At 35.6% G+C, this 12,500-nt stretch overlaps 1 protein-coding gene across 1 annotated transcript; it reads right to left on the reverse strand.

The window, feature by feature from the left end:
- Nucleotides 1-884: 884 nt before the first annotated feature.
- LOC130235394 (death-associated protein-like 1-B) lies at nucleotides 885-9,270 on the reverse strand. Its single transcript, XM_056465968.1, has 4 exons — nucleotides 9,145-9,270; nucleotides 6,263-6,350; nucleotides 5,313-5,376; nucleotides 885-1,235 (listed from the first exon to the last, which is right to left on the reverse strand). The coding sequence occupies exons 1-4, from the start codon at nucleotides 9,203-9,205 to the stop codon at nucleotides 1,119-1,121; spliced, it is 330 nt and encodes a 109-aa protein (XP_056321943.1). The 5' UTR covers nucleotides 9,206-9,270; the 3' UTR covers nucleotides 885-1,118.
- Between the last annotated feature and the right edge of the window lie 3,230 nt (nucleotides 9,271-12,500).

Here is a 12,500-nt window from a genome sequence, read left to right on the forward strand (position 1 = left end):
GCCCTTTAATACCAACATAAATGTAAAAAAAAAAAAAAAAAAAAAAAAAAAAAGCATACAAAAGATAAATTTAAAACAATTATATTATGTTAAGAACCTAAATTTGCATTTAAACTACAAACCTTGCCCTTGTTTGTGGAATGTGGTTAAATCTTAAAGTTAAAATGTACATTTAAAATTATAAAACTTTAAGACACCAATGCAAGAATTTACAACTTATTAACTTCAGATTTTTATGGTTTGCTTAGCTTTATGCAAATAAGCTCTAATTTTAAGTGAGCTAAATTTATAAAATAAGTGTACAATTAAACCAATTTAATATGCATTTAACTTATTTGCTGTAACAGAACAAAACCAACCCTGTCCAATTTCCTCAGACAAAAATTATAATTTTGAGTTCACTTTTATGCATGATTTATAAAATTAATATAACAATTAAATAAACCATGTCAAATTCATATGCATTTCGGTAGCAGAATTCAGACTTATTGTAGCACTTCATTTTAATTATGCACCTCTATGTACTTTGTGGCATTATTGCTATGATAGGACAAATTTCTCAAACAAAATAAGTAAATAAAATAAATAAAACGCAGAAGAGGGAATTCTTTTGCAATTAAAATCATGCCTGAGCTCAAAAAATGTAGAATTTTACAAAAATGAATGTAATTTCTCAAGTCAACTATTGAATGGACTTTACCGCCACCTGATGGTCATGAAATGAAACTACAGCCACCGTTTAATTTGCTGGAAAAACTTTACTGGTATGAAAGTCTCAATCTCTGAAAGAGTAGGAAAACATTTGCTCTCACTGATGATCAAAATAAAGTCTTGAGAAACTCCATGCATATTAAATGCTATAATCAAATGCCAAGCACATTCAGTAAAGCAGCAGGCAGAGCTTTAATTCACACTGGGTTAAATGAAGATTTCACAACGCAAGCAGAAAGAAAGATTTACCTCAAAACTGCAAAGCTACAAATAAACCGAACAACCTGAAGAGAATTACAGCTGGTTTGTTACAATGCTACAAGTAAGTGATGGTCATGATGCTCCACATTCACCTAGAAACACGTCCTCTTCCTAGTTGCCTGAAGCTCGGCGGACTCCATTTTGGCTCAGAACTTGCGTGGCTGTTGAATGCAGGGGATGCGTGAGATGTGTGGTTTCTCCACGCTCGGTCTGACCCGACTGTGTCGCACAGAAACTGGAGTCTCTGGGAAATCATGACCCAACTGCAGGAGACAAACAATCATGTTCAGGATCAGATTTACAATAATAGTTTTAATTTACTATAATAAATATCATACTTAAAAATAAAAAAAATTAATTAATATAAAACATTTTAATGAGTTTAATGATATTTTTGTTTATTCATACATTCCTTTAATTAAAGTATATAACTTAAAAACTGATTAAAACTCAATGTGTTTGTCATTGTTATTAGTATTATTTACAATTAATTGTATCCAAAATGTGAAACCAATTTTAAACTATACTAATAAATGTATCTTCTAGTTTAATCACTCTTTAAACTGTTATTATTAAACCTTTAGTAACTCAAGTTAAAAAATATAAATAGAAAGAACTAAAATACTCCATTAATGCTGTTATCACTACATCAATTATAATGTAAATTAGTAACTTAAGTTAGAAAAAGATAAAATAAAATGTATAATTAAAATAAAATGTAAAAATTACAAAAGTTACAAACAAAAAAAGGCATTCAACAGACACTTCAGTTGCTTGGTAGCCAACATTTCTCCAGCTAAACAAGTAAACCATTGACCACGGTTTACCATTAACCACTGCTTTTAGAGAGTCAGTAAAGCCAGAGGCCACAGATCATTGTAGTGGGTTGATGAGTTCAGAAAGTGAATCCTATCTGGACTAAACTCAACTGAATTAATGATCTGCGTAGCAGTTCTCTCTCGTAGTACAGTTAAAAAAAAAAAAATGCACAGTGAAAAATCAAAAATCTGCATGCATCAGTGCCTGTGTACAGATTTACATGCACTAAAACTGCATTCATCTTTAACTACGACAGCTGCAACTATACGCTTATTTCACGCAGCCGCCATTTTAAAGAACCAAAGCGAGGCTGTGGTGGGAAGAAACGCGGAAGTATAGGACCAGCACTGTAAACATTGCAGTGACATGCTGTGGACAACAAACCTCCAGCTGTTGCTGAGATTTCAAAATACAGATATGGTGTAAACATCACTTTAATATCAGTCAGTACGTTTAATTTAAACAATTAAAAGCAATTTAGCATCAAACAACATCACAAGCTCTGTAAGAGTAATATGCTCAAGTGTCCTCCTAGGCTTCAGTTCATGGCAGCAGGTAAACAGAGGGGACGCTTCCCTGCTTCAGTCTATGTAACTTGGTGAGCGATAAACACTGCAGTCCTCTGTAGCACACCCTCGTGTTGTCCCGGTACTGAAGTTTTAAAGAGCCCATATTATACATGAAATAGGGTCATATTTAGGTTGTAAGGGTCTCCAACAACAGTCTAATATGCATGCAAGGTCATAAAACACTTTGATGGTCTTATAATCTGCATTTATTTTTACCTGATTATCCCAGCGACTCCCATATGAATCGTTCAGCGATTCATTTGTTCCCAACCCCCTCCTCAGCGCGAAGCTAATCTGAACTGATTGGACCGATGACAGCCTGCTGCGATTGGTCGACAGTGACAGGCTTCAGCACGAGACAGAGTGAAATGCCCAGCTGGTAATCAACTATATAAAAGTAGTCACAGTGCACACGCGCTTCATAGTGTAAGGCTTTTTTCACACACACACACAACCCTCCTCAGAAGAACTGGGGGAAGCGACGCGAGTCTGTCTCTCTCTCTCACACACACACACACACACACACACACACACACACACACACACACACACACACACACACACACACCACACACACACACACACACACACACACACACACACACACACACACACACACACACACACACACACACACACACACACACACACACACACACACACACACACACACACACACACACACACACACACACACACACACACACACACACACACACACACACACACACACACACACACACACACACACACACACACACACACACACACACACACACACACACACACACACCACACACACACACACACACACACACACACACACACACACACACACACACACACACACACACACACACACACACACACACACACACACACACACACACACACACACACACACACACACACACACACACCACACACACACACACACACACACACACACACACACACACACACACACACACACAAAACGCTCCTCAGAAAAACTAGGGAAAGTGACGCGAGTCTCTCTCTCTCTCTCTCTCTCTCTCACACACACACACACACACACACACACACACACAACGCTCCTCAGAAGAACTAGGGAAAGCGACGCGAGTCTCTCTCTCTCTCTCTCTCTCCCTCTCTCACACACACAACGCTCCTCAGAAGAACTAGGGAAAGCGATGCGTCTCTCTCTCACACACACACACACACACACACACACACACACACACACACAACGCTCCTCAGAAAAACTAGGGAAAGCGACGCGAGTCTCTGTCTCTCTCTCTCTCTCACACACACACACACACACACACACACACACACACACAACGCTCCTCAGAACTAGGGAAAGCGACGCGAGTCTCCTGTCTCCTAGCTTACGATCGCCATAGCAACGACAAACGGCAGTGGAACGCGAGCTCACAAAAGCCTTTAACGTTAAATCCGTAAACAAAGCGGCACGCGTCGCGTTTTTAACGTGGCTTACATGTGATAAGAGAATATAAAGAGTAACCGCGTGTACTGTACCAGGTTAAGTAACAAAACACAATAAATACATAATTTGCAAGCTAGAGTAAACGAGGCAACAATTTTAATCGCACTTACTTACACTAGTGAATAAACCTCAACCACTGACTCTTCACAGTTTCATCTTTGGGTAGAGACTGTCAATATTATCCATCTGGGCACAGCGTGACTTCATTGGACCGGCGGCGTCTGTGTGTGTGTGTCTAGTGTTTTTTCTGTGTTAGTGGGCGGGGCCGCAGGTTTCAAATCTCCCTGGTTTGCGCGCGTAACTACTGGCGAGGCTTGTGTTTCGTGGCTGCGTCATCGCGAAACACCTAATGACTCGTTATCAAGACGACTCGTTTGAAGCACTATGAGTCGACTCTTTTATAGATGAATCAATAGTTTTAAACACTGTACACTTACAGATTTAAGCCTTAGCTGGATATTTCACTTCACTTAGAGCTGTGTTACACACTACATGGAAGGGCATTTTCAAAAACCCATAATATGGGCTCTTTAAAACAGTCTAATTCCCGCTAAGTTAAAATTGAAGCGCCGCTGAGCGCTGATGACTCGACTGATCTTCACGGCTGCTTCGCGATCCAGTCTCCATGTATCTTGTGTTTGCACTCAGTTTACCGCTCTTCACCCAGTGCAAACACAGATACACGGAGACTGGAGCGCAAGCGCGAAACAGCCATAAGGATCAGTAGAGTCATCAAGCAGATCGCTCGGCTGTGTTTGTGCTCAGTAAACAGCGGAGGGTGAACTGATGACCTTCTCGGCCAATCACAAGTATATCTGTTGAGCACGTGAACACAATAGCCAATCAGCGCTGTTTTAAGAAAGCCATCAACAGTGCTTTAAATGTTAGCGGGAAATTGACAAATTTTCTTTTAATTCAGTAACGTGACAAGTCTAATATAGTGAAAGAATCAGTTCATTAACTTGAGTTTGATAAATGGCATCTAAAACGTGTGTTTGGGAAAGAAAACGTTAGCTAACTAGTGCCGTTTCCCTTAACTTAGCTGAAAATGAGCTCTGATATCCCTTTATATTTTCACCATTCATTCAGAACGGACCTTCGGGTCACTCAGAAGGCGGTGAAATGAGAAATTTGTGTCTCTTTCTATTCGCTGATAAGATATACAGCCAAGTACACAACGTTCTAATGTAACTCCCAACGATACTTCCGGGTTTCTTCCCACCGCAGCCTCGATTTCGCTTTTAAAAATGGCAGCCGCGTGAAATCAGTCTATACCAGAGACTCACATCAAGCATGCAAAATACAGTGCACTACAGGACTGCATTCTCTGCATGCGATGATATGAAATGTTAACCAAGTGCAACAATGTTGTTAATCGTTAAATATACATGTACACTATTGAATGTTATGTATTCATACAAAGTTCTATGAATAAAGTAAAGACTAAAATAAGTGCAACAAACCTTCTCCAGTGGTCCAGCCAGAAGAAGACTCAGATGCTGCATTCTGGATGGGGCCAGCAGAGACCTGCACAACAAATCAGCACACTAAATAAATCAGAAAATAGTGCACTGAATGCAAATAGACAAGATTGAATGTGCTGAATCATCACCATCTTTCATTAAATCATCAACTACATTGATACTATTTTTGAAGGACACTTGTATACTGTATAACTGCAGGCATGGTCATATACAGTCCACCCTATACACACACACACACCTCTATAACTTTTCTGATTTGGACTGTAATGTAGTAATTCACAGTTAAAATAGAAAAGTCACAGCTAAAATACTGTATTTACATTTACAGCAGCAAAATGGTATGCATCTTTACTGTAAAATACAGTAATGTTCACAATGCAACTTTAAAATACATTAAATAACTGTCCTACAGTAAAATACAGTTCATATTACAGTTAAACACTCTGTAATTTATAAAAAAAATCATTAACAGTGTGAGCATAACACATTTGCAATGCTGCTTTGGAAGAATAACTATTGTGAAAAGCAAAACACAGTGGAAATAAACGAGTTGAAACTTCATGCAAAGCAGCACTGAATCATTTTTAGCAACACGTTTCTGCTTCATTGCTTTTCAGATGCCTGCAGGAACATTAAAAACAAACGTAAAAGTACATGCATCTAAATTTCCCCATGCATGAATTTTTTCTAGATTAATTGCTTTAGATGATTTGTTGCATGCCAGAAAAAAAATAATAATGCCCTTAGGAATAGAAGTCACTGTCAGCGGTTTTCAGCAAACCACTGCACATTCTGTCTTACTCCCAGATTTTATGAAACAAGTTCATTAAAAGTTGAGCAAACTGCCTGAGAGATTGGCTCAAGAGGGAGGATAAGAGGTGTTTAAAACAGCTGAACTTATTTACTTCTCCTCGAGGATTTGTGTGTACCTGGGTTTGTCTGTTTTCTTGGTCTCCTTCTCCACATTGGCACTCTCATCAGCGCTCTTCTTCACCACTCTCTTTCCTCCTGCTTTCACTGAACATGCATGCTTTTGTTAATTTACACTGGATTTGCATTCAAATGGGTTGCTAGATCAGCTTCATATGGCAAATACAAAGCATAAAATAATAATTCTTGGATGCAATAAAAAAAAAAAAATGGTTCAGTTCAATTAACACGATTAGCTTAAATGTGTGTGTGTGTGTGTGTGTGTGTATATGTATGTATGTATGTATGTATATATGTATGTATGTATGTATGCATGTATGTATATATATAGAAACTTCAAAGTTCATTGCAAAATACAAGCTTACAGAAAAACGAATTATTATTGTTATAAAACATTAAGTAAAAAATAGAAACCAATTATTTAACCAATTAATTAATTAATAATACATTAGTATAATTAAGACTACTTTAATTTAGTAAATGTTAATTTTGCTGATTTTATATTAGTACTATTAATTAAGTGTATACATTTAAAATTAACAAAAACATGACAATGGACACTGTAATAAACTAAACAAAGAAAAATCATTTAATTATCATTAATAAGAAAAGCTAATGCACAAATACACTGTTTTCAGACAAAGACCAACATCATTACTATTATTTATTAATTGCATTACTGTTTTTTTTATTATAGATATAATTTAAACAACGTAATTAAAGTCCTTAAACTAAAATTTATCTCTCTATTTTTTTATTAGAGTAATTAACGATATAAAAAGATACAAATGCACTTTTTTTAATTTCTTTTACACCTTAATATATATTTTATTTAATGTTAAATTAGTTTTATTTATTTGATTTAATTTCTCATATTTAATGTCTTTATTTATTTTTTTATTAATTTCTTTAATTCATTTATTTATTTTAATTAATTCATTCATTCATTCATTCTACTGGGTTATGGCAATGCAACACTATTTTAATCTCAACACAGGATTTAGACGAGTTCACAGCAGAACTTATTAAACTGAAAACCTAGTGTAATCTCACAAATTCAGCCGGGTTTATGAGAGTTTTGACTCATGCGATCCTGCGGGGCGTCCACTATCATCATCTCAGTCCACTGGGCCTGTTGTTTCTGAACATTTGGCAGGTCTGTGAAAGCCTGAGGGTAAGGAGCGTGCAAAAATGTGCTCCATAAAACAGCCGTCCGCTCAGATCAGTTTAATAAAGTGAATTTAGGCAGAGCTCCAGTGCAGAACAACAACAGGAGCTTCAGAGTGTGTGTGTGTGTGTGTGTGTGTGTGTGTGTGTGTGTGTGTGTGTGTGTGTGAGTGAGAGAGACTGGAAAGCCGAGAACATTGCATGTACAGTCACATGACTAAAATGCATGCTTTTTCATAACAGGTTGTTTGTGTCACACTTAAAACGTCACCTTTGGCATTTAATGATCTAATATGGTGGTACAATTTTCAGAACACTATATTCATGACTGCATTAATACATAATGATACTCTAGTAGCTTCACCATTATAGTCTGTTAGGTGTAATTAGTTAGTGGCTAGTTAATGTAATTAAATTATTATCCACTGAACAGGTGAACGGATTATGGTTCACTTTTAGGTCAGTTAATTACAGTTCCTAAAATGTGAGTTGGAAATGGGTTAATCAATAGGAATGGAGGTCAATGTATATGTAAAATATTATACATTTAATTTCACTTATGTTTCTTTCATTTTTCTGTAGTATTGAAGTCCATATGTTTAGGATTTAAAGATATATATATATATATATATATAGTTGCATTTTAACTTTAAATTCTAAACATATGGACTTCAATAATAATAATAATAATAATAATAATAATAATAATATTTTATATACATACACGTATACATACACACGCACACACGTTAAAATTACAAGTAGTAAATTACTAGTAAAGTAGTAAATTATAATAATGTATTTGGCTTAAATATTGTAAATGCATATATAAATAATTTCAGAGCAGCAGTGAAATTTTATATTTTGAAATACAAAATTTTGCAGATTATTAAGTTTTACCAGTAAATATGATTGCACTTGCTTAATGAATTGAGCCAGAAATTATTCAGTGACTATATGATATATGAAAGTTGATTTGTTTTGGAATTTTTCAAGCTTGGATATTTATATTCAAGATTTTTACAGACTACTTAAGTTAGCTTTCTTTAGTTATGTCTGTTATTAAAAGCTTAAGCATTACATTCATACTACACTCATGTTTGGTTTTGGCAAGTTCAATTAACGTTGTGTTGGAATTTACAGGAACTTTTAGTATTGAGTCAAGTAAACAAATTCCAATATTAAACAATTAATTAAAGACAATAATTAGGAATGTAATCCAACCATGCAATTAGTAATCAGTTACTTTAATTCACCCATCACTGCTATTCGATGAACGGATGTATAACAGTTTTTAAGAGACAAAAAAAACGTTACATACAAGTTTAACATGCAACTGTAAATTCGTTGAACTGTTAAACAAGGACTAGATCTATAAACGCAGCTCCTTATTTTAAGCCTGAGATCATGTTTACAGTAAATAATCGATGTAAATATCAGAAGAAAATGAAAGTTAAGTCTGAACTCACATCCTGTGAACGCCACCACGAAAACAAGAGCTGGTGTTTTTCATCCGTTCACCGCAAACTACTACTAAAACTCTGACTAAACTACTCGCCCACAACAACACAACTCAACGTCCAACACTTAAATCAGAATTAAAGAGGTTATCGAAGCGTTAAAATGAATCTCAAACTGCTTTCGCCACACAAACAAACCACCAATTCGTCACTAAACGTGTTTACAAGTTTCATATCCGACTAAATCTCCAAACCTGCAGGCGGATGACCAGCTTTCAGCGTGTCTCGCACTCCAGCCTTCGAAAGTTGCACCATTGTTCAGTTTTCTTCACAACAACAACAATCGCCTCACACAATAACACTCCAGTCAGGTAATCCGCCCACTCGCGCGCATTTATACTCGACAGTCCTCATGACGTCACGGGGGGCGCGCCGCTCGCCGCCGCTGCTGCAAATCTTTGGAAAGACACACGTAAAATATTTTATGTTCAATAAAACCTGAAAACAAAACCAAATGTTCGTAAAAGTAGTGACATGGTGTATGAATTAATCCACATAACAAACAAAAAAGCCTACGTGACTTCCTAGATGACCTAGAAACATGTAAACATGCTCATGTGGGCGTGTTTGTGTATCTTTTCTTGGATTTGTGGCCAGCTGATGCATATAATTTAAGGACTTTAATTCATGTAGCAGAACAATTGTAAGATTTTAAAGAAAACATATTTTAAATACATTTAATCCAGTTATATTTTCAGCATTTGCGACATCACTGACAGATGAATAGGTTATTTTTTTGGTTAAATATGCAAATGAGGAATTGTGCAATTACACATGGCCATAATTTGCAGAAATATTCGTCATTAAATATGCACACTTGATAAAGACACTTTAAATATATTTAATTTCAATGCAATTCAGTGTAACAATAGTTTATGTTGCACTTTTATCAACTATTTTCATAAATCTTGTCAGGTGTTTTGATACCAACACACATTTGGTGCCATTTTAAAAGACGTTTTGGCCCCAAAATAAGCATTAATAGACATTTTAAATCTCTATATTTTCCCACGATCCTTAAAAACTATAGATTTGAGGTGGAAATACAATATCAAAAAGCCATTCACAGTTTAATCAAAGTGCTGATCAAGTTTTTATCCTAATTACTGTATTTTAACACAGATAACACTGTACGTGTAGTAATAGAATCTCCCGTTTTTCCTCGGGGCAAAGGCAAGTTTGAGCAAGAAAAGCTCTGAAATAAACTGAACAAACGAGCAGCTTCTGCTTTACAATGAACAGTGTGTTGATCAAAGGAGGTGTGGTGGATTATGCTTTATAATACATGTTTGTTTTACACGCTATAATAGAGAAATAGCCACAGTAAAAGCACTGTTATGATGGCATTTTGAGGCATATGATTTCTGAAAGCCATCCATTAAGATGTCAGTAACTATTTTATATTGGGGAGAAAAAAAGACATATTTTAAACAAGAGTCATTTGATGATATACACTACCTGATAAAAGTCTTGTCGCCTATCCAAGTTTTAGGAACAACAAATAATAACTCGACTTTTAGTTGATCATTTGGTATCAGAAGTGGCTTATATGAAAGGCAAAGGCCTCTAGATTACACTTATTTTACCACAATAAAATATGATCATGCCTTGATTTTGGATTACTTCATTAGGACAGTAAGGTCTGACTTTGCTTAGACAAAAGTCTGGTCACTGAACAGAAATAATGTCCAGTATAGAATATGTGGTCATGCTGCAGTGGAAACAGAATGAATATTGTGTCTGACTCCATCATGAGCTTGGAGGACTGCATCCATACATCTCTGCAATGACTCAAATCACTGATTAATAAAGTCATCTGGAATAGCAAAGAAAGCCTTCTTGCAGGACTCCCAGAGTTCATCAAGATTCTTTGGCTTCATCTTTAACGCCTCCTGCTTCATCTTACCCCAGACATGCTCAATAATGTTCATGTCTGGTGACTGGGCTGGCCAATCCTGGAGCAGCTTGACCTTCTTTGCTTTCAGGAACTTTGATGTGGAGGCTGAAGTATGAGAAGGAGCGCTATCCTGCTGAAGAATTTGCCCTCTCCTGTGGTTTGTAATGTAATGGGCAGCACAAATGTCTTGATACCTCAGGCTGTTGATGTTGCCATCCACTCTGCAAATCTCTCGCACACCCCCATACTGAATGTAACCCCAAACCATGATTTTTCCTTCACCAAACTTGACTGTTTACTATGAGAATCTTGGGTCCATGTGGGTTCCAATAGGTTTTCTGCAATTTTTTATTACATTTAAATTACATCTCTAAGCCCAACCATTTGCCAAATGATGTTTAGCGGAGCAAGGAATTTTTCACAGTATTTCCTGTAATATTTTTTCTTCTGGAGAAAGTCTTATTTGTTTTATGTCAGCTAAAATAAAAGCAGCTTTTTAAAAACAATTTTAAGGTCAATATTATTAGCCCCCTTAAGCAATATTTGTTTTGGATTGTCTATAACAAACCACTGTTATACAATGACTTGCCTAATAACCCTAACTTTACCCTAATTAACCTAGTTAAGCCTTTGAATGTCCCTTAAAGCTGAATACTAGTATCCTGAAAAATATCTAGCCAAATATTATTTACTGTCATCATGGCAAAGATAAAATAAATCAGTAATTAGAAATGAGTTATTAAAACTATTATGTTTAGAAATGTGTTGCTGAAATTCTGGCTTCAACTGTGTATGCGGCTGTGGAATGGAGTGAATGTGGTGTTTGCAGTCTGAGATCTGCTGTTATGTTTGGCTCTGGCCCACATCAGTGGTCTTATGTGAGGAATGTCCGCCTATCCCAGACTGCACCAGTCCTGCAGACAGAAAAACAAAAAGACATGTGGCGATAACTCTGTTTACTGACACCGCCTTCAGTGCCTGTTATACTCGCTTTCTTTCTTTCAAACATTTACAGAGCTCAACTGCAGAACATTCACATGCATTTGGGTTACACAGTTTGAACAACTAATAAACTTAAAGAGATAGTTCACCCCAAAATGAACATTTACTGAATATATTTACTCAGGTTGATCACCAAAGAAGAAATGTTGAATGTTTGGAAACCTGTAGCCAATGACTTCCAATGTAGGAAGTCACAGCCACTGGTTTCCAAAACAATATTATGTAAAGACAATAAAATAGATACAATTATTTAATAATAAACCATATAAAGATAATCTAAATGCAGAAATATGAATTATTTTATTTATGCATGACTGAAAACTGAAATGTATCACATTAAGTTGATTAGTTTAGGCCTACATATTTAGGCATGAAGAGATATGGGTATACATTTTGGGGATGTACTTAAATGCAAAGAAAAAAATGTATAGTGCAAATAATAAATAAATAAATACAAACAAATAAAATAAATAAAATTTAAATACAATTCAAATAAATAAATAAATACAAAATAAATACAAATAAATAAATACAATACAAATAAATTAATGAAATATAAATAAATAAATAAATAAACAAATAATTAAATTAAAGATACAATTTAAATAAAACTTAAATAAATAAATAAAAATAATTAAATAAATAAATACA

This window comes from Danio aesculapii, chromosome 9, assembly GCF_903798145.1.
Source record: "Danio aesculapii chromosome 9, fDanAes4.1, whole genome shotgun sequence".
NCBI lineage: Eukaryota > Metazoa > Chordata > Actinopteri > Cypriniformes > Danionidae > Danio > Danio aesculapii.

What these genes read in the sequence shown, in the direction of transcription:
- LOC130235394 (XM_056465968.1), bottom strand. Translation starts at nt 9,205, where the DNA reads ATGGTGCAACTTTCGAAGGCTGGAGTGCGAGACACGCTGAAAGCTGGT. An exon ending in AAGAAAACAGACAAACCCAG is followed by an intron (nt 5,377 to 6,262) that starts GTACACACAAAT and finishes TTTGTTGTGCAG; the next exon opens with GTCTCTGCTGGCCCCATCCA. An exon ending in TGGCTGGACCACTGGAGAAG is followed by an intron (nt 1,236 to 5,312) that starts GTTTGTTGCACT and finishes TGTCTCCTGCAG; the next exon opens with TTGGGTCATGATTTCCCAGA.